General features: G+C 35.1%; 2 protein-coding genes across 5 annotated transcripts in view; both read left to right on the top strand.

Moving 5' to 3' along the window:
- Positions 1 to 5,454, top strand: part of LOC136818580 (serine/threonine-protein kinase 31-like) — a 31,078-nt gene extending 25,624 nt beyond the window's left edge. Inside the window, exons 24-29 of the mRNA XM_067074908.1 lie at positions 585 to 671; positions 1,639 to 1,794; positions 2,463 to 2,585; positions 2,881 to 2,943; positions 3,564 to 3,809; positions 4,144 to 5,454. Of these exons, the coding sequence (XP_066931009.1) occupies positions 585 to 671; positions 1,639 to 1,794; positions 2,463 to 2,585; positions 2,881 to 2,943; positions 3,564 to 3,809; positions 4,144 to 4,359 (891 nt within the window). The 3' untranslated portion in view covers positions 4,360 to 5,454. The remainder of the gene's footprint in view (positions 1 to 584; positions 672 to 1,638; positions 1,795 to 2,462; positions 2,586 to 2,880; positions 2,944 to 3,563; positions 3,810 to 4,143) is intronic.
- A 1,458-nt stretch (positions 5,455 to 6,912) lies between these two features.
- Positions 6,913 to 19,915, top strand: LOC136818570 (probable serine/threonine-protein kinase DDB_G0283337). Of its 4 annotated transcripts, none has more exons than XM_067074896.1 (5): positions 6,913 to 7,170; positions 13,537 to 13,631; positions 17,751 to 17,817; positions 18,387 to 18,490; positions 18,783 to 19,915. In XM_067074896.1, exons 2-5 carry the CDS (start codon positions 13,584 to 13,586, stop codon positions 19,353 to 19,355), a joined length of 792 nt encoding a protein of 263 aa, XP_066930997.1. In that variant the 5' UTR covers positions 6,913 to 7,170; positions 13,537 to 13,583; the 3' UTR covers positions 19,356 to 19,915. The 4 variants fall into 4 exon arrangements, with proteins under 4 accessions (XP_066930997.1, XP_066930999.1, XP_066930998.1 ...); XM_067074898.1 differs by having other exon boundaries at positions 6,919 to 7,095; XM_067074897.1 differs by lacking the exon at positions 6,913 to 7,170 and adding an exon at positions 7,749 to 7,926.
- Positions 19,916 to 20,732: the final 817 nt, after the last annotated feature.

Below are 20,732 nucleotides of genomic sequence, written 5' to 3'. Positions count from 1 at the left end.
GATAACAAAATTTTCAGACCATGATTCTGACCTTTTTCTTAATCAGCATAAAATTTGTGATCGATTGGTATATAATATGACTATGTTTAAAGTTAAAAAAAATTTCTTTTCAAGCAAGAGGGCTAAAAAGGGTTGAAATCTAAAATCCGCCATTATGGAAATTTGAGCCTGATCCAAATAACGCAACACACGTTTTCTGACTCTTCAAGGACTATACTTTCATGATCAAAAGAAAAAATGACTATACGCCGATGCGCATACGGGACCTAACTCAGCCCCTAGAGTAGACCGGTATTTCAGATTCTGTCCGGCTTCATACATAACCATGATGACGTAACTGAAAGAGAACTTTGCCCTTAGAAAAGTTGACCGTTTCGACATTACATTGTTTCAATTTAGTAGCTCTCGAGCATACAAAATTATGATTGAGGTCAATACCCTCTCCTCATAAACCAATGGCTTTCTTAAGATTAGCTCTTTGGTGCCTTATCCTAGCACGTTTTATCCCTTGCAAAGATATTTTAATGTTGTTGTTCAAAGTTTTCAGCACTCTGTTAGAATAACTTTCACATTTATTGTTTCAGTCTGAAAGAAAGTTGTATTACCATCAGGATTACGCGACGGAAGGAAATATGTTGGAGTTCATTGAGAAATCCAACCCTGAACCTAAGGTACGTCAGATCGACTGTCAGTGCTCTTTGTTTCCTAAGTAAGTTTACTTTATCGAGAATAAGGGTTTTTTATAACGAACCCTGAACCTAAGATACGTCAGATCGACTGTCAGTGCTCTTTGTTTCAAAAGCGAGTTTACTTTATCGAGAATAAGGGTTTTTTTATAACCAACCCTGAACCTAAGGTACACAAGATTGACCGTCAGTGCTCTTTGTTTCTTAAGTAAGTTTACTTTATCGAGAATAAGGGTTTTTTTTATAACCAACCCTGAACCTAAGGTACACAAGATTGACCGTCAGTGCTCTTTGTTTCTTAAGTGAGTTTACTTTATCGAGAATAAGGGGTTTTTTATAACCAACCCTGAACCTAAGGTACACAAGATTGACCGACAGTGCTCTTTGTTTCTTAAGTAAGTTTACTTTATCGAGAATAAGGGTTTTTTTATAACCAACCCTGAACCTAAGGTACACAAGATTGACCGTCAGTGCTCTTTGTTTCTTAAGTAAGTTTACTTTATCGAGAATAAGGGTTTTTTTATAACCAACCCTGAACCTAAGGTACACAAGATTGACCGTCAGTGCTCTTTGTTTCTTAAGTAAGTTTACTTTATCGAGAATAAGGGTTTTTTTATAACCAACCCTGAACCTAAGGTACACAAGATTGGCCGTCAGTGCTCTTTGTTTCTTAAGTAAGATGGCTTTCGTCTGGAAAACAGGAAGTAAGTAAAGTGATCATAAAAATCTATTCTCGTCTTTTTATCTTTCATTACGTTTCTCCATCCTTTTATGTGAAGCTTTGATCGAAAGGTTAAGGTTTTATAATATAGATAAAAAAAGGTTTTGAGGATTTAAAAAGGGATTTTTCCATCAATTATATCCGAAAGTTTTCTCTAATTTTGTCTGAATCACCAAATCTCTGACGCATGATTCCCTTGTCAGATCTCAACTACTTTTCATGTTATGTTAGGTATTGAAAGGGTTGTTCAAGGATTGTTTCGCTTCCCTGGTATCTACAGCAAAGCCTCACTGTGGAATCAAACCAGAGAATGTGTTAGTTACCAAATACAATGAAGATGGTCCCTACAGAGCTCTCTTCGCTGAATCAAATTTCCTGATCAAGAAGGTAAACGGCTGCTGAACAGTTTATCATGGAAAATTGGGACTTTCAATTTAAAATTTGTAAAACAATTATCATGAAATTTTTACCATTACGAACCTTAATTTGTCATGACTCGTGCTCGCAATTTTTTTGCAGTGTATTTTACGAAAACATGGATGTCGCTTTTTTTTATTAAAAAAAAATATTTTAGGGGTGTCCGTGCTGTACTAGTAAAATATATGTTTTCTGAAATGGGCTTTTCCAGAAAAAATTTACCACCACTGTTGAGGATATTGATTTTTCGAAGTATTGAACCCCTTTATTAGTAAAGAGCCCCTGGATATCCACTCTTTAAAAGTATGCTCAACCCCCTGGATATCCTCTCTTATAAAGATGCCTACCACTGGATATCGTATTTTTTACTTGAAAAGACACTTTACCCCCTGGATATCAGCTCCCTTATAGATATTAAACCACCTGGATATCTACTTTTGAACAAAAATCGTTAATCCCCTGGATATCCGATATCCTCAACAGGGGGACACGGACTATTTCTGGAAAAGCCCAATGATAATTTGAATAATACGAGTTCCTGGTTGCTAATTGTTTTATAGTCAACTTCAATGTTTGGAATGTTCGAGAGAAACTTGAGATCAACAGTTGCTTGAAATCTTTTTTGCTACTTTTTGTAGGACAAGACAGCCGTGCAAAGTTTGAACTTGGATGATGTTGAGAATTATCCAAAGTTGGATGTTTTCATCAATTTATCACAATCACGCATTGATCTCGTATGCTTGGCTGCTTTGATGTTCAAGGTAACTTTCATAAAGTTTATAATAACTCATGTAGTTTAAATTACTCACGACCGTCCCGCCTACCAGGGGCGATTGGAAGATATTTCAGTGTGTTGGGATTTGAATGCTAAAAATAGTTCTACGCTCCTCTGCAGAGACGACAAGATGGTTGAAAAATGTCTCAAACCAGCTCAAACACGAATTGGTGCCTAACCTAACAAACCGTACTTCGCGTTTCTCTTTCTATTAAATTGTTTTGAGAAAGCTCTATTTCCATTATTTTTATCATTGCTTCTTCAAACATATTGTTTTTCAGGCGTTTCACCGTGACTGCTCATTTACTGATGTTATCCACTGTGATGTAGAAAACTTTGTAAAGGTATTTTTCCATGGAAACATGAAATTCTATTTATTTTTTTGTTTATTTGTTTGATTTGATCGAGTACTACTTGTTTTTTATGGTAATCCATTCGGTCTATCTTTATAAATGTCTATCGTAACTCAGTCATTTTTAGAAGAAAATAAGAATTACTGAATGGAAAATAAAGAGAACATGATATGAAACCGAGACCATGATCAAATCCCTCTGAAACGAATTTTACAATTCGAGTAATTTTTCTGTAATTCGAACTGAAATCCTTTAAGTCCCCTAAGATTCTAAATTTCGAGAATAATTCTAGGTCGTTTGAAGATCTAATTAGAGAGTTAATTAAATTAAAGCAGAATTTTATTAATTTTTGATCGAAATGTGTTTCCGGGAGGCGGGGCGTTGTAAGCGATCTAATGTGATCTAAAATGCTTCCCAAAGTGCACTGTAAGGGTTGAAATGAGAGAAAGTGCTGCGAAGTTTTTTTGAAATTTTTTGATAAATATGCCTTAAAATCGACAAGAAGTTTGAAGAAAAAAGACCATAAGAGTCGATTTTTCGCCAAAGTTTACTCAAATCTCCCCCTCCGGGAATGTGCTTCGCATATCCTTCATTCTCCTTTATTCCTACAGGACGAATCATTGAAAGAAATCTTGTCTCGAGTTTTCAATCCATCCGATACTGTACTCACAGCACAAGACATTCTCACTAGTAAGTTCTTTGAAGAGAAAATGGAAGTTGTAGAATCACAGCTATCCTCACCAGATGACGTCACTCAAGATGGTACAGCAGACGTGTCCAAAATTGTCAACCTTGATGATACAACGACCAGTGTTACTGATTTGACTGATGATATTTCAAATCTGCTGAACCTTGATGTAAGAAATTCTGTCATTTTTTTCTGAGGTAGAAACTATACAATAGCATATTCTCTTTGATTGGAACGCGACTGGGGACTCTTGACCACTGACTTTTATAAACACTCGACTAAGCTATATCCGCCATCTTTGACCGGAGTTTTTTTTTAAAGTGATACGCACAAAGAAGCCATTGAATTGTGAAAACTTCACCTAAGTTCAAAGGCGTTATATCACAAGTATTTCTCGAAAAGTATTGCCATTGAGTAGTGCTACCATTAGTAGATCACAACACAAACTTTAGTAGCTTCACATAGACCTATTCTCAGTGATACACTTATTTTTGCTCCCGAAGGAATCCTCGATTTCAGCGACTGAAGAAGATCTGGAAACTAAAAGTGAAGGTGACGTCACTTTAGACCAATCGACTGAAAGCATTGAGGATGGAAAAGAAATAGTAGCTTGGGAGAAAGCTTTGAAAGAGAGGAAATTGTCACGGAAGCCGAAAGATGAGAAAAGCGTTGCCGTTCAACCTCAAGAAGCCGCCATTTCTGACGATGATGATTTTTAGAAATTCTTCTGTTTTTATTTGAGAAACTCTCCTTACATTGATGTAAATGACCAAAGATTTTGTTTTGTTTGACATGCTAGATGAACGTTTTCATCTATCCGATTGTCCCGCCCCCTTCAACGGATATTTACAGACAGACTGCACCTACCAATGTCGTAATATGATAATTCATGATATTCATGACGTAATGTTTTCTACGGAAAGACCCCGGTTTTTGCCAGTAGTGGCAAATTTTATACAACTTTTGTCTAGTTTAGATTTGCCGCTACTGGCTAAAACTGGGGTATTTCTGTAGAAAACATTACGTCATGAATATCATGAATACGTGCAATATTGAAACATAATTTACTGGCTCGAACTTTTGAATTTGTCAACCACACTGCCCTTTAGTTCTTATTCATTTCTAATGATTCTCAAGCAATACATGGATGCTTTGATACTCCCTTTACCCACACCCTCCCGCCTTACTGAAACCCCTTCCTAATCCCTTGCACGTTTTTCTCACATCAACTTGGAATCGAATAGAATCAATTGGATTGAATTTATGACGTATTTATTATGTTGGTATTGACATCTGATACACCATTCACTATAATGAAATCTTAGTTACCATATTTTCGAAATCCGGTCGATCATGGAACTTTGATACATACATTGTCTTCCTTTTCGAGAAGGCATTTACACCATTTTCAACTGGGAAACTTTTTCTCGGACAAACTTGTGTTGTATTTTATTTTTCGGACACCAAACATTTTCTGTTGTACATATTGTTCTAAAAAAGACAAGATATTTATTTACCTTTATTTAGACGAGAACACAGTCAAAAATTGTGTGACATTTTTATAAAGTCAAAAAATTGCTCTTTTTGGTAAATTTAGAATAAAATCATAAATAATCATTTTTAGGCTTTGAAATTTTACACCCAGGGTCGATGTCTTAGCACGGTATTGTCATAAATTTTTCGGAAGATTTTATGGGGTATTTTTGAGGTTACCATCATTTTTAGAGGGTAACCTTTGAAACACCACATCTTTTAGTAAAAACTATTTTAACCTCTAAAAACTTGAGAGCATACTCTATACTGACATGGCAACACTTGGTCAAAAAAAGTGCGAAAAATATTGAAGATTTGGTGTGATTTTTGAGGTTACTTTTCGGTGGATTGTAGTAACCTCAAAAACCCATCAAAATTTGAATTTTAAAGATTCTGATTTCTTCTACTAATAATCCATCTTGAGATGTGATTGTAGTTTTATGGTTTAGTTATAGTCATGCAAAACAAATATTATTGATCTTTGATTAATAGCCTTATTAGCTTTAGCTTAACACAGGATTACAGTGAAAATGGTGCTTTTCTACAAGAGTAAACCTTAAATATACAACCTTTTTGTTTATCAGTCATAATTTTCATGATGAATTTAGCTTCTATTACCTTTATCAAACCAATTGCCAACAAAATATCCACTTTTTTTGAAGCCAATTAGATGATAAAGGGGTTTATGAAAATTGTGAATTGGTAAACCTCGATTTAGCCCCAAAAAATACAGCTTTATAGAAATCCAATTAGGTTTTTGCTTAGAATGAGGCCTACTTGAGGCATATTTAAATTTTGAGCAATTTTGCTTCAGTAGGTATTGATTTATAAGCTTTAGAATGAGGTAACCTCATTTGGGTAACCTCACTTTAACCACATCATATTTCTAAGTATTACTCAGGATTGAAGTAACCTCTTAAATTCGTGTTTCTTCTAAAACAACGAGAAATTTCTATACTTGAGTTCTTCAAAGTTTTGATATGGTAACCTCAAAATTCCACCAGATATGGTATCAGATATGAGAGAAGGTAGAAATGTCACAAAACCCCCCTTTATTTTTGACTGTGTTCACGAGAGAGCGACCTTTATGTTGTAACCACTATAAAAACGATATTTTTAACAACAAGCATAGTATATTTATAAAGTAGGATAGCTGGTAGGATTTTTCTTTGTACCCTTTAGAACCGTTATTTTTTGAAAACTTTTTACAAACGACAAATTCTTTATTTTTTTCTCCTCCTTATATGAATTCTGCTTATAGGTCGGGTAGGATTAGTACAATCTGTGACTAAAAATTGTGGCAGAAATTCCTTTTCTCTAATATCAATAGCGAGATTATGTATCAGAGATATTCTACGGCTACGGTTGCGAGGCTGCCCATGCGGGTCGTCACCAAAGGTTATATGTCGTCGTCTACTTTGCTCTGTACGGGAAAAACACCATTTTCCTCGCCACTTTAACCGTAGCCGTAGAGAACTCCAGATACATAATCTTGCTAATGTTGACAGGTGGAAAGCTGCTAACGGACCCACAAAATCCTTGCATTATAACACTTATATTAAGGATTTTCCAAGTATTGGCCACAACCTTTGTCACAGGTGATTGTAGATTCTTTGTAGGCTTCAGAACCATTTTTTTTTTACTTTTTAAAAAAAATCAAAATGAAATCATCGTTCCTAGTCAGTGACATTATCTTTATTCAATTTCAACGTGAGTTTGTATTTTTATTTGTTGTTCTTTTTCAGGGAAAATTAAAACAATGAACAAACTAAAAAATACCGAATTAAAAAGAGAAAGAAATATACAGAAGATGAGAATTTGAAATACGCTGTAAGCAACATTGGGTTGTTTTTGAAAGATGTTTAGTGTTGTATATGTGTGGTTTGTCTAACTGAAACTGCCATTGGAGAAATCAGATTGTTGTAAGATTGTAAGTAGCTACTTGCTTGTTCGTCGCAACACAAAAAACGAAGGTTTCACAAAGGGCCTCACAAAAGGTATGGAAAAACTTTACTTCAGCTGTCTTTGGTCATTTATTTTTTCACTTTAGAGAGGATTTTGTTTAAATCAGCATTCTCTAAGCAATTTCTGAACTCTGAATTCTGAGGCTGGCATGGCTGGCTGTTCTTTCCGAAATTGCGCCTCCTGTTCTTGCTTTAATGGAAAGAAGCTTGTATTTCGGGAAATACATTCAGATTTCGACTTACCAGCTATTTAAATATTTATTTACTACCGATTTTGACTTATTTTTCTCAGAAATGAATATTAAACTATTTTGGCGTAACTTCTTAAGTTTCTTGCTAAGAAAAAGCATGTTCTATAGAAAACTTTACGATACTGTCATGTTCATATCTTTTTAGCCTTAAAACCTTTTGTCTCCTATACTCTGATATCAGAAAAAGTCTTAGTCTATCGAGGGCGTTTAATTAAAGAAACCATATTGCGTAATAAGTCTACTACTACTTAAACCCTCTATTACAGTAGAATCAACACTAAAAACTCTCCTACGCAGAGAGATTATTATTTGCAGAAAAAAAGCCTTCATTAAAAAAGCGTGTTTCTTTCTAAACGAGAAAGTTGATAGCTTTAAAAAATAATAAGGGAAAAGAAGGGAAACTGCTGTTTTAATGTCGGATACATTTTAACGACATTTTAATACTTTTTGAGTGTGTTGTAGTTGTTTTGTCTGTTCCCCTTTTTTTGCAAGAATAAATTTATTAGCTTCCACAGCACAAGTCAAAAGTTGCATTCTGGTAAGTTGTAGCTCCTGCTCCACCACTCCGTTTTCTTCCCTAATAATATCAATGTTAACGCGATAAAGGGAATGGGTTCTAGTTTACTAGCCTCGAAACACGTCAATTTCGGAGTCTGTAAACACTTGTCTTGATTCTTCACTCGGTCATCGGTCCTAATAAACTAGAGTCCATCCTTTTCTGGTTCAAGGTTTTTATAGATGTATGTTGATCAAAATTCTTAAGTCTAGTATACACGCTTTTTTTTTTATAAGAATGGTGTAAATTCATTAAATTTTAACCTAAGAATGCTGTAAGAATATTTCAGGATGATTTTCCCAAAAAAGTTAAGAATATCCATGATGAAATGGATTTACACCATTCTTATAAAAAAAAAAGCGTGTATGTCAGAAAGTGTCATGTAAGGCTCTCAGTCGCACGACGGTCAAGAGGTTGAGATCAAGATCATTCTTGACTTTGCCTATCTATTTAACATGGTCTTTGTATGTGATGGAAAACTTTAAATTGTTCCGTTGTTTTTATTATTTTCTACGCTTTTGCTATAGTCAACTCAGTTGTGTTCACAAAAACAGTTCTGACTTCATTTTTACAAATTTTTAGTGCATAAACTTCAAATTAAATTAACACGGTTAGGATTTTGGTTGAAAGTCACCTTATAGAAGTTTAACTTTCAATGATTCAGATTTTTTAATCAAAACACTCTGCAGTCTTAACAACCGTCCCCTAGGGAATGTCAAATTATTTTACCGTGGTGAATTGGCTTGTCTAAATGTATGTTCTGATCGTCGCACAATTTCCATGGAAGTTTCTTTTACTGTGTCCACATATACTGTGTCATAATTGATCATAATTTATGAACTTTCGAGATGCTCAACTTTGTGATACACTTCAATTGAACTACTAACTTCTCTGGATCGAATGTGAAAGAGTTCAATGATGGCGTGATTGGCGTTTTTTCAAGTACGTGATTACGTGATTTAAGATTTCATAGTGCGTGATTGTGTGATCAGAGGAACCAACGTGATCAACGTGATCGTGATAGAAAGAAAATTTAACTCGTGATAACGTGATTTGGAAATTTTTTTGCGTGATTGCGTGATTTGAAAGGTGACTGGGGGATTTCTTCAAGGCTTTACCACGTAGAGTGAACTTTTTAAAAAGGTGGATTTTTTTAGGGGGAATAAAGCTATTATGAGGGCGTCGAATAACGATAGGAGGTTAGGGGTTATCATTTTTGTCAAAATAATATGTATCATACTTAATGTTATGGTTAAGTATTTGTGGTATTTGCTGGTAAAATGGCAATGTAAATGGCACAAAACTTGTCAGACCCTCTGCACACTTTGTACCATGCACGTTTTTAAACATAAGAAATATTATTAGGGTAGGGTTTGAAATGACGGTCGGACATCGACATTGTCCGACCCAAATTGTTCCTTGTGTTAAAGCAACTCTGCTGACATTTTTTCCGACCCGCTTGAAATTGTTTACTTAGTTGTTTAGTGGTAAATGGGTGCCCTTATAAGTAGCCATTTCCAAAGCATTTTAACCAAAATGTAGCTGATTCAGTAATTGTTAATTTTGCTTTGAAAAATTTATGTCTTGCTTAGACCATGTCTTACCCTCTATTGCTGATCAACTGGAAGATAATCTAGAATTTTAGAAGATTTTGGTAAAGTCAGGGGGTGGTTACCCAAGTTAATTGACCTAATGTAGGTGCCTCTTCGCAGTATAACGGTCTAATTTAGAGACCCTAATTTTTGTCCGCGCATTCGGTAGTTTTCAGATCGAGTGTCCCGCGAGTGTCAAGGTTTCTTGCAGAACCGCCAAAACAATCATTTAAAAAGGACACTTAAGATCATTTTGAGAATCTAAAAAATCCTTCAAATAAGGTTTATACTGTGTCTGTGACGTCTGATCTAAAAGGATTAATTTGAGCTTTTTATTTAAGGAAATGATTTAACATGTCTATGTCATTTTAAATAGGGAAGTTGATGGTTGGTTAAGGTGTATAAACATGATGATTAACATTTTTATGGTCTTCAACTTTAATAAACTTATGCATACATCTTTGTACACATTTTTTTTATAAGAAGCAGTAGATTTTTAATGAGGCTCGGCTGTTCTTATTTTTTTTGGCCCTTTGAGCATCAAATTTTTCTTATGCTATTCTTAACTATATGACGAAATTGAAGTATTTTATGATTTATACCCTATTCTTACTACCTTGACCCCTAAATTGCTTGAAATTGAGTAATTCCAGACTCAGCATTGTTTTTAAATTGTTCTTATTTTTGGTGATTTTGGGCCTCATTGTTCCTATAAAATTGTTCTTATAAAAAAGGTGTATGTGTCTGTTCGAGAACAGTTAACACTACAATGTTCCATGGCTTTAAGTTTAACTCTGAACGAAAGGAGGTATGACTAGTTCGAGAAATTCATAAACTGTTGCTAAGGGTCTTGATTTGACGGTATTAGCCAGTTCTGATGTCGGTTTTTCGGTGTTTGAGGTTAAACAACGATGTTACTTCGGTTTTAAAAATGCAATACAATGACAAAATTAGGATTTTAGTAATTTGAATCCTTCGGTATTTCGGAGATCGCGCGCCCCTGAAAGTTTTACGTTACCAATCTTATTTTCATATTGCGCAAATAGTCTGCTCTGAAGTAAATTGGTGAAACGTACAGAATTCTCCTAGTTTAGGTAACATTCTCTTAAATAAGAGACTGTTTGAAAATCTCCTAAATAAGGTAATCCTCTAACTTGGGTATTCTCTTATTGAGGGTATAATCCTCGACTGATGCTGGGATGTCTAAATTATTCCATACATTGAGTGTGATTTGATGTAAAATGCGATGAGCAACCTATGTGTCACTGATGCCAGAATTATTTTGACATTTTCTCAAATTAAACAACAGATCAAAATGTGCTCTAAAGTCTATTCACGATAAGTGTGCACTCTTTTTTCTTTCACCTATAACTTTTGAAGGAATTCTTCAATCTTTATAAATTTGGTATCGTCGGAGAGATATTTGCGAGTGGAACAATTTGAAATAAAAAAATCTTCAAAAGAATTCTAAAAATGAAGATGAAAATGAAGAAGAAAAAAATGAAGATCTTGTAGAAAAGTGCTATAACTATCATTTTCACTGAAGTGAAACCTTGATTATCGAACGTCATCATTGTGAAAAAATTTCTCAAAAATAATCATTCAGTCAAAAGATATCAAACAAAGTTATAAGCTAATTGACATCTAAAAACGCTGTTTTCTGCTGTTTTTTGGGGTCAATCACTTATTAACTTTGTATCATAACTTTGTATTGAATAAATATTTTAGTGAAATTTTTTCACAGTGATGACCTCCAAAGATCAAAGAATCTCTCCAGTAAAAATGAAAGTTATAGCACTTTTCTACAAGATCTTCATTTTTTTCTTCTTCATTTTCATCTTCATTTTTAGAATTATTTTAAAGATTTTTTTATTGCAAATTGTTCCACTAACTAATATCTCTCCAATGATACCAGATTTATAAAGATTGAAGAATTCCTTCAAAAGTTATAAGTAAATGAAAAAAGAGTGCACACTTATCGTGAATAGACTTTAGAAACTAGTGGATTTATGACACCATGGCGTACTACAGCGGTTGTCTAATTTCTAGAATTTTATAAGAAGAGTTCTGAAGTATGACTGTTTATCAAGCTAGAGTGGAATGTTTCTCCTGCTATGCATTATAACAGGGTTCTAAATAATAATATTTTGATGGTCGGACATGATATCCGAAGCAGATCGGTTCGGGTCGGTCATGTCCGAATGCATTTCAAGCTAAATTCATCGGACATGTCCGACGACGTGATCGTTTTTTGGTCGGACAAAAATTAGACTAGATAGAAATTTAGAAACACTTTAGTGGAGGGGGACATAATACACCTGCGCAGTTAGTGCTTCTTGTGAATATCAAAAATTAGTGCACTTAACAACGTTTTTTTCGCGTTCGGATGGGCCAAACATAATGTCCGACTAGAATCTATTTTGGTCGGACGTTCCAGCAATTTGGTTGGACAAAGCTTAAAGTTTGACCGTTATTTCAGGTCCTGTTATAAGACATCCCTAAGACATGTATTTCGTGAACTTTTTATTAAGGATGGACGCATGGTGCAAATAGGTGGTATTATCTTCCAACACATCCGTGTCTCAGTCTATATTTAGCTAGAATACCCAAACTGCTTAGCCGATTACTTAATAATGGTGTGTCAAAGCCAGTCGGATCTTGCCAAGGGCTTGGGAACAGAAAAGGTCTTAATACCTCTCTGTTTAGTGCCTGTTCAGCTATCAGAGATCATTAGAGAGTTATCAAGGGAAAGCAGAGAAAGAGTGGTGCCCTCCCCTATCTTGCAGTAAAAGCCTATCAAAAAGAGAGCCTTCCGGGATGCCTTCGACTGTGATCATGAAACTTATACTGAACGTCGGCTGACCGATAGTAAACTAACTAATGTATTGAGGCAGGGGTATTAATCCAAAACCCAAAAGAATTGGCTTTAAAAATACAAACGTTAGCTGTGCCAACGAAATGGGTGGTCAAAGTGTTGAAATGTTTTTCAATTATTTTATTTCCCAAGTTCGGGAATAAATGGGAAAATAGTTTTGCTAGATCATTGCTTTGGCGAGACGAAGTAAATCTTTCCTATTTTTAATCTATAATTAATAATTGATATGATGTAGTTGTGATAGAAAAATATAATATTCCTTCATCCAACAAAAATTCTCTTTTTCTCTCTCTGCGTAGGAGTGTGTTTATGTACCAACCAACTAAACTATGAAAAGACATTCTCAGTTTTTTTGATGATTTATATATTGTGACGTAGAAGCATGGGAAGACTGCTTGACTACATGCTTTTCTCTTGTGTGATTTAACTATAGGAGAAGTTAGGATAGCCGGGATACGGCTTCTAGCTAACTCTACTTGCGCGACTAAACGATTTTTGTGTATGCAAGGGTCGCTATTTTTTCAAGGTAATCTTTTTTCTGAACTTCAGTCAAAGATTACTGTTCTGATTTTTTTTGCCAAGTATATTTCTCTGTTTTTGCTTTGCTACCAATTTCTTTTTTTCTTTTTCTTATTTCTTTGTTGAACTTTGAAGATTTATAGTATAATGTTGTTAGCCAAGAAGTTTTTCTATTCCATTTTTTTAATTTGTAGTTTCGAAATATGTCGGATAAGAAGTTTAAAGCTCATTTTCCTTTTTTTAAATGCTTTTGTGTGGTACCAGCCAGCCAGTAGCTGATTGATATAAAACACAATGGCAAACATGTATTATGAAAGCAGGAAAGTCTTCCAAAAAAAAAAGATATGGAAGTTTTTTCCACTACTCAACTGGCACACACGACGTTGTTTCAACGTTCAGATAACGTTATTTGGACGTTAGGGATGTCACATGGACGTTGTTTTGACGTTGTGTGCCGTTTGAGTAGAAGAGCTTCTCTTTTCTCGATTATCAATTCGTGTGTATTACGTTGTAACATTGATAGGACTTTTAATAAGTAATCAAAATAAAAAACCCGTTATATCATCTTACAAAAACATTACTCAAAATACGTTTCTATCGTTTCAGGAGTTAAATATTCACACAAAACACGAAGTTACACAGACAGACAGAACATGACCAAGAACAATGAAATGCAATTATGTGTAGCATGCAATAAGCTTGTAAGTATAATTTTTTGGACAATCTTGGATCTATCTATCCTTATTACTTATTAGTCCACTAGAATTTCGAGACAATCTAGAACCTAGATTTTTATATACACGTTGGAAAGGTATTTTTGACAGCTTTCGAATATGGAATAGTCAATTCCTTCGTCATGGGCAAAAATAGATGTTATGGACGGACAAAAGGGTGACAGATGGTCTACAATTCCGAAATTACCCCAAAAGGAAAATCTGACTGTGACCTTTTCTAGACATCGTTTTTATTTGTGGTTTGACAACTTGGTCCTACTGGACTATATTTCATTGAATACTCCAAAGGTGGTTAATCTGTATAGGAGGCACTGTGTTCTCTTCTTTTTTGATTTGAGGCGTAAATACAGGCCCGACAGAAGCGGCCCAATGGGCACAAACGTCTTTTGGACGTCTAATGTACGTTTCTAGGACGCCCAAAGGTCTTAAAGCCGTCCATTGAATGTCCATAAGACGTTGCGTGCCCATAGGGGGGGGACTGGGGAGACTTCAGCCTCCCCACTTTTTAGCAAATAAGATTTTTTTCTCAAGTTTCTTGCAAATTTTATCTCATTTTGAGCCTTCCTTCAGCCTCCCTATTTTAACGGTTGTTCCGCCAGGCCTGAAGTATAGGTAGCACATAATAATTTTTTGAAATCACTCTTTCTTATTTATATCAAACAGAGACTCAAAGGGCTTATAATCTTTTTAATCTAACACTTTCAATATATATTTTCTCCCGCGTGCTTCTTTTGTTGAAAAGTGACATACCAAAGGTTCAATAAATTGAAATTCCCACTTCCCATTTGGCATAGAACGTTTAAAGAACATTCATTTAATGTACAATATCGACCTAGGCTGCGCGCATACTCAAAAACAGTTTTTATTATAATGGATATTGGTTTTTGTTAGGGTATAATCAGACTCGAAAAACTCAAATCCCTTAGGTTTTTATGTGGCACCCTTTTCATCATAATATACATTACATACACTTTTTTTATTGAGAACATTTAAACTGTTTGAAGCCTTGATATGTTCTTAACTTTTTGAGTTTCAAATCAAAAATGTTCTTGACAGGTTCTTATTTTTAGTAAGAGAAGCCTTAAAATGTTCTTAACTTGTTCTTAATATTTTGGACATTAAAGCCTTATGTTCTTATAGTTTATTCTTATGAAAAAAGTGTACTACCCAAAGTAAAGTAGCCTCAGAATGGTGAAAATAATGTAACGGAGGTCTACTGGAATAGTTAAAGACTGGAGCCTAATGATTTCTTTTAACGAAATATTCAACGGAAAAGAAGTTTGTATAAATTCCCAAATATTACGATGTTTCAATTCAGTCAAATGATTTACTTTCACGAGGAAGTTGTAGAACACGAGACACGAGTCGTCATCATGTCTCGAACGAACTTTCATTTTAATATGTATGTGAATAGTTTAGTAAACATCTTTACAGGGTGACAAGAGAGACGTTTCCTTCTTTCACTTTCTGCCCTTATTTTATGAAACGAAAATTAAACATTTTTCGATTTTGTCGTCATTTAGGAGTCTCGAAACGAAAAACAATAGTACAACATATCGAAATTTTCATTTTTATCAACCTTTTTTGCACAATACGAACGGGACGCAGTTTAGCTTTTACATCCCGATCAATATGACATGGAAAAAGCTACTTCTTATGAAGAAAAATACAGATCTGAAATATAAGATACAATAAACTCTCTCTAATTCGAATCTTTCAGTATAATTCGAATTAAAATGTTGGTCACCTCAGCGCTGTAAAGTCGCTTTAAGATACTTTCTGTTATTCGAACCCTTTTTAATTCGAAATAGAATCTGGACACTTTGAAGATCAAATCAGAGCAAATCAACTGTATTGAGATTTTTCTGCTCCAAAAACCTTTTCCAAAATAGCACGGTTTTCTCATTAGAAGCTATTAGCGAATTCAAGTATCTGCACGTTAAGGACGGTAGAGTGACTGAAACGATATGGAGTAACCTGCAGTTTTTGACCCGCAAAATTGAGGACGGTAAAAGCGCTGATTTACTGTTTTCCTCAGTCAATCAGGATCTAGACAAATCAGAAGCTAACCGTCTCCGTCACCGAAAAACTCATACATATATATACTCGCTAATAACCTTACTTAGGGTACCAAATAAATCAATCCTTACGGGGAAGCTATTAAGCATAAAATATAATGAGGTATCTTTAATGAACTGTTTCCTTCATCTCATTTTCTTCCCCACCACAAGACAATTAAATTCTTTTCCATACTAATCTAATGCTTACTTTTCATATTGACCACTCATTTATTGAGCAAGTTCCTCTATCTAAAACGAGTCTGCTAAATTACGTGGGTTGCGTGCGTGTCGTGGGTTCGTGGGTCCGTGCCCTCGTGGGTGTTCGTGGGTTAAAATATCTCGTGGGTTCGTGGGTCAAAATATCTCGTGGGTTCGTGAGTTCGTGGGTCCAAAAAAAAATCACGTGGGTTGAAATTGCTCGTGGGTCCAAAAAAATCACGTGGGTTAAAAAATTCTAATAATTTTCCAAAAACAAAAATTCATATGGGTTATCGGGTATTTTTTAGAGTAGTCGAAAACGCTATCTACGACCTATAGTAAAGCAACACCCACGAGGGCACGAACCCACAACACGCACGACACGCACGTAACCCACGTAATTTAGCAGACTCATCTAAAACCAAGCTCTTTGCCTTGGTAAAGCATTCAATTTCGAGTACAGTGGAGTCTCTTTACTTCTGTAATATGAATGTTTACTTAACTTGAACACGTTTTCTAGTCCCTTCAACTAAAAATGCCTCATAAACCTTACTCAATAACTCGAAATTCCCTCAACTCGTACAAATTTGTGTTCCATGTGCGTGTTCGAGTTATTGAGAGTATTGTATAAAAAATCTGATTTTTAAAAAATCAAAACTTTATAGCTGAAGAGTACGACTTAAGTGTTTCGGCTTTTACCCCTAAGAAATTCTGATTAAGCTCTAACTCTATCGAGATTTTTGAACGCAATCATTGACAATCCATCATTTGCGACAGGGAATCTTCAGATGTTGTTCCAAAAAAGGTTGGACTGTTAACTTATGAAGGAAACTAAGAGTCGACACCCAGAAAAAGTAGAAATGTAAAAATGAAGTATAATCAATTCTCTTTCTCTCTAATTCGAATATTTCTGTAATTCGGACTAAAATATTGGTCCCCCTCAGCTTTCATAGTCGCATAAAATCAATTCAATCTTCAATTCTATTTGTCCCTGGAAGATCGAATTAGAGAGAGAGTCGATTACTAATTGTTAAACTGAATAGCATAAGATTTCCATGGCTACCATTAGAGGTCGTCAAGGAAATCTTTGCATGCGATCTGAGAGTAATGTAAATGCAAATCAACTCATGCAACTGATAAAATCATAACGTCTATTCTTAAAAGGTTTTTTAACGGATTGACCTATTGAGTGGCGTAGGCTTTGCACTGAATAAAGGAATACCTTAAGGGAAGTAATTTTGACGGGGAGGAAATTTGGCAGATTTTGTCAAAATCCACCAAATTAAGTTCCTGCGAAATTAGATTTTCAAGCCGTCCGCCAAATTAAATTCTCTCTGTCTGGAAAACTTTTTCCGCCATCCCAGCTGGCACACAACGTTGTTTCAACATTCATCTAACGTTATATGGAAGTTGCGAACGTTAGATAAACGTCAAAAAAACGTCGTGTTCCAGCTGGGATCCGCCAAATTAAATTCCCGCCAAAATTTCTTCCCTTAAATGCCCAATAATGTAACCAATAATGTAACCAATCGAATTAATCTAATTTTAGAACACCAATGATAAAAACTCTTTTTAAATCGGCAAAATAAAACAGTGGATTCGCGGTTATTAGAACCTTTCTTTGAATTTTTCTATGATTGAGACCAATTTACAGTTTGCAAAAGAATTCTGAATCGTGCAAACTATAGTTATAGTTTTTTAGTGATCCTTTTCATTGTAATGTAAGTAGAGTGTAATATATCAATCGATCTGTAGTGTAAATGAGCAAAGCTTCATCATCAACTTAAGTATTATTTTCAATAATCCATAATAATAATTCCAATTTTAGGTTTCAATTGGTGAAACATCTTGCAAATGTGGACACGTTTTACGCGAAGCTCTCACGTTAAAGGAAGGTAAGTTTTACTAGGCAAAAAGAGCTATAATATTATTAAATACACCTTTTCGACCGTAGCCACCAATTGCCGCGTGTTCATTTTTTTGTCTGTTTTACCACCCTAAAACCGTCCCAGTCTTTTTTTTGCACCTATAGACTATAGAAAAAGGTGTAAAAAAAGGACTGGATCGAGTTTAGGGGGATAATTAAATAATGAAGTGCCACGCGCCTGACCTGCGCGACTACGGTCGAAAAGGTGTATTATTCGCCTGATATATGCAAGCATACTTGTAAATAAGGCTATAAGCCTGAAATCGCGAAATTTTGTTTTTAAAATAATGTTATTTGATTTTACTGAATTTGACTTTTTTTTTTACTGTGTATGTCGGAGGGAAATAGCTATTTTCTTCCCAGCTGGCACACAACATTGTTTCAACGTTGATTTATCGTTATATGGACGTTGTGAACGGTAGATAAACGTTGAAACAATGTTGTGTGCCAGCTGGGTTTCGGAAAGGTGGGTTTCTGTCTTCATCAACAGATCGTTTAGCATTTTCATATTAATGTTTTTCTATCTTTTTTTCTCAGAGCAAACCTCTCGCAAACGAAGAGCTGTCTACCGACCTAATTCCGTCAGTTCAGAATGGATTTCTATGAAAGAAAAGTCAGAACTGAAGATGGCTTTGAAGAAGGTTTGTAGATGGTTATTAAAGCTCTCAGATATTTGGCTTTTGGCTCTTTGAGCACTCTATAGACTCGCTCGCTACAAGAGACTGTAAAGTTCAACACTTAGTGATCAACTGCATCAGTCTATGCTCACAGACACGTATTCCGTCCTTCCAAGGAACAGAATACCTTAGAAGGACGGAATACCTGTCTGCGGATAGATGTTATAATTCGTGTACTTTATTTAATAAGTTCTTCTTCTAACCCCCTTCGGGTCTTTAATCTTAATCTCGCATACTCCCTTTCTTTTTTTTACAGTCCAAACTTGAGAATGGTCATCAAAATATCACACACATCGGTCACGGCAACACAACCACCAATAACGCCTCCGTCACGCCCCTCCAAAATAACACAACAAACAACAAAAGCAACCCTCTCAACGACGCTAATAACAACAGCTGCACGGTGGCGGTGACGTCAGCGCCAACAATTCCACGCCCCGTCGGCCGCCCACGTAAAAATGGAAGCACATTCAACAACCGTAAAAAATCAACAAAACAAACATCCGCTAACGCCGTCTTCAATAGCACAGCCCCGATCAGTAATAGTAGCCAGATCACCAAGAATAACGAAAATGCACTCACCAACAACACTAAAGAAAACACTGACAAACAAAACAAACTAAGAGGGCTTCTAGAAATGATTGAAAACTCTTACCAAAACATTTACTTCAATAAATGCAAAAGTTACAAGAAAGCTAAACTAGCTGATTTGGAATTTGAATTTGACTTTTCGGCTTTCGATAGTCACAATCCCTATTATCCATCAGCGCTGGAAGACATTAACACAAAAATCAACAAAACCAATAGTTTTTGGAAAAGCCTACATTGATAATTGAATGAGATGAATTCTGGGGGTTTTAAAGAATGTGGCCAAGCAATGTGGTTCCTACTGGTCACTGAAGTTTTAATGAAAAAACGAAAATGATGAAAAAAAGAAAACTTTGCTTGTATATGTTGGCTAATGTACTTCTTCTAATCAGAAAATACTTTTGGGAGCATCTGCAGATGGTCAAATTAGATATAAAGACATTGTTTAAAATGTCGCATGTGATTGGTGCATTATAGTGTTTAAAATTGTCGCATTTTAATATGCGCATATACGGGTCACGTGGTATGGTCACGTGATGTTTTCGTGGTTGGTGGTTGGTTGCTGTTTAAAACGTATCCTTGTTTATTATGATATTTCAAATTGAATGTTTGAATTTTTTAATGATATCAATGTTTGGTAAATTGATACTACCCACAATTAAAATAAGCTCTGAATGATTTTCTATTCTATGTCACCCGAATAAAGGCGATAATCTGAGAGAGGTCACTAGAGAATGTTTTCAGGCTAGGTAAAGTTTGCATAATTTTCGCCATTATGTAAGAAAATTCTTCAAATTTGGATATTTTCTTCAATTGTGGTATATTTCCCTTCTTCTCTTCTATTTCTAAGTTACATAACCTAACCATACCAAACCTGATCGATCTCTATTATAAAGCCAAACCCGGTATTGCTAAAATGCTCTTTTTAACCCTTTCTGTGCCGCTGTCGGCATATGCCGACTAGAGCATTTTCGATTTCTTTGCCGGTGTCGGTATTTGCCGACAAGAGAGATCTCGACCTATTTGCCAGAGGTTTTTTTAAGTTTGTTGAACGTTCAATCTTGAACTATATTTCATTAAATAGCACAGTTGAATAATTAAAATATATTTTAAAGATGTTTTTCATAATTATACATTTTTCAACTCAAAGTAAACACATATCACTTATATTTCTGATATTTTTCAGAAAATAAAGCTAAATGTGATGGTAAACTTCTGTGGTCGCTCATGTCGGGATATGTCGACATCTGGCAAATAGGTCGAACCTATGGAACGGCAGTTGGTTAAGGTGACTTTTATTGTATGGTCTACATTTTTAATGTCGGTTAAAAGAAGCTCCCGCGAGATTTTATAAACGGGTAAATCAGTGACTTTTATATTTGCTGAAAATTGAACCCCGTAAAGATTTTAAGTTTAACTGGTTGATTGGTTTGCTTTGGTTTAGTTTAATTGAGTTTAATAATACATCTTCTAAAGCCTTAGCAATTGATCTGCACACGAGTCGACTTTAAATAAACGCAACTTTAAGAGGCTGAAAAAAGTACGCGAAAAAAAAATTACAAAAGAAGATAAAACAGAAACATTGGTCATTTCAAATGATGGTTTCTGGTGTCTCTTA

Source organism: Clytia hemisphaerica, unplaced genomic scaffold, assembly GCF_902728285.1.
Source record: "Clytia hemisphaerica strain Z4C2 unplaced genomic scaffold, Clytia hemisphaerica genome assembly, whole genome shotgun sequence".
NCBI classification, from domain to species: Eukaryota; Metazoa; Cnidaria; class Hydrozoa; order Leptothecata; family Clytiidae; genus Clytia; species Clytia hemisphaerica.
Note: the sequence above shows the minus strand (reverse complement) of the source record. Positions and strands in the feature narration are given on the sequence as shown.

What these genes read in the sequence shown, in the direction of transcription:
- LOC136818570 (XM_067074895.1), top strand. Translation starts at nt 12,913, where the DNA reads ATGCAAGGGTCGCTATTTTTTCAAG. An exon ending in AGGGTCGCTATTTTTTCAAG is followed by an intron (nt 12,938 to 13,536) that starts GTAATCTTTTTT and finishes CTATCGTTTCAG; the next exon opens with GAGTTAAATATTCACACAAA. An exon ending in GTGTAGCATGCAATAAGCTT is followed by an intron (nt 13,632 to 17,750) that starts GTAAGTATAATT and finishes TTCCAATTTTAG; the next exon opens with GTTTCAATTGGTGAAACATC.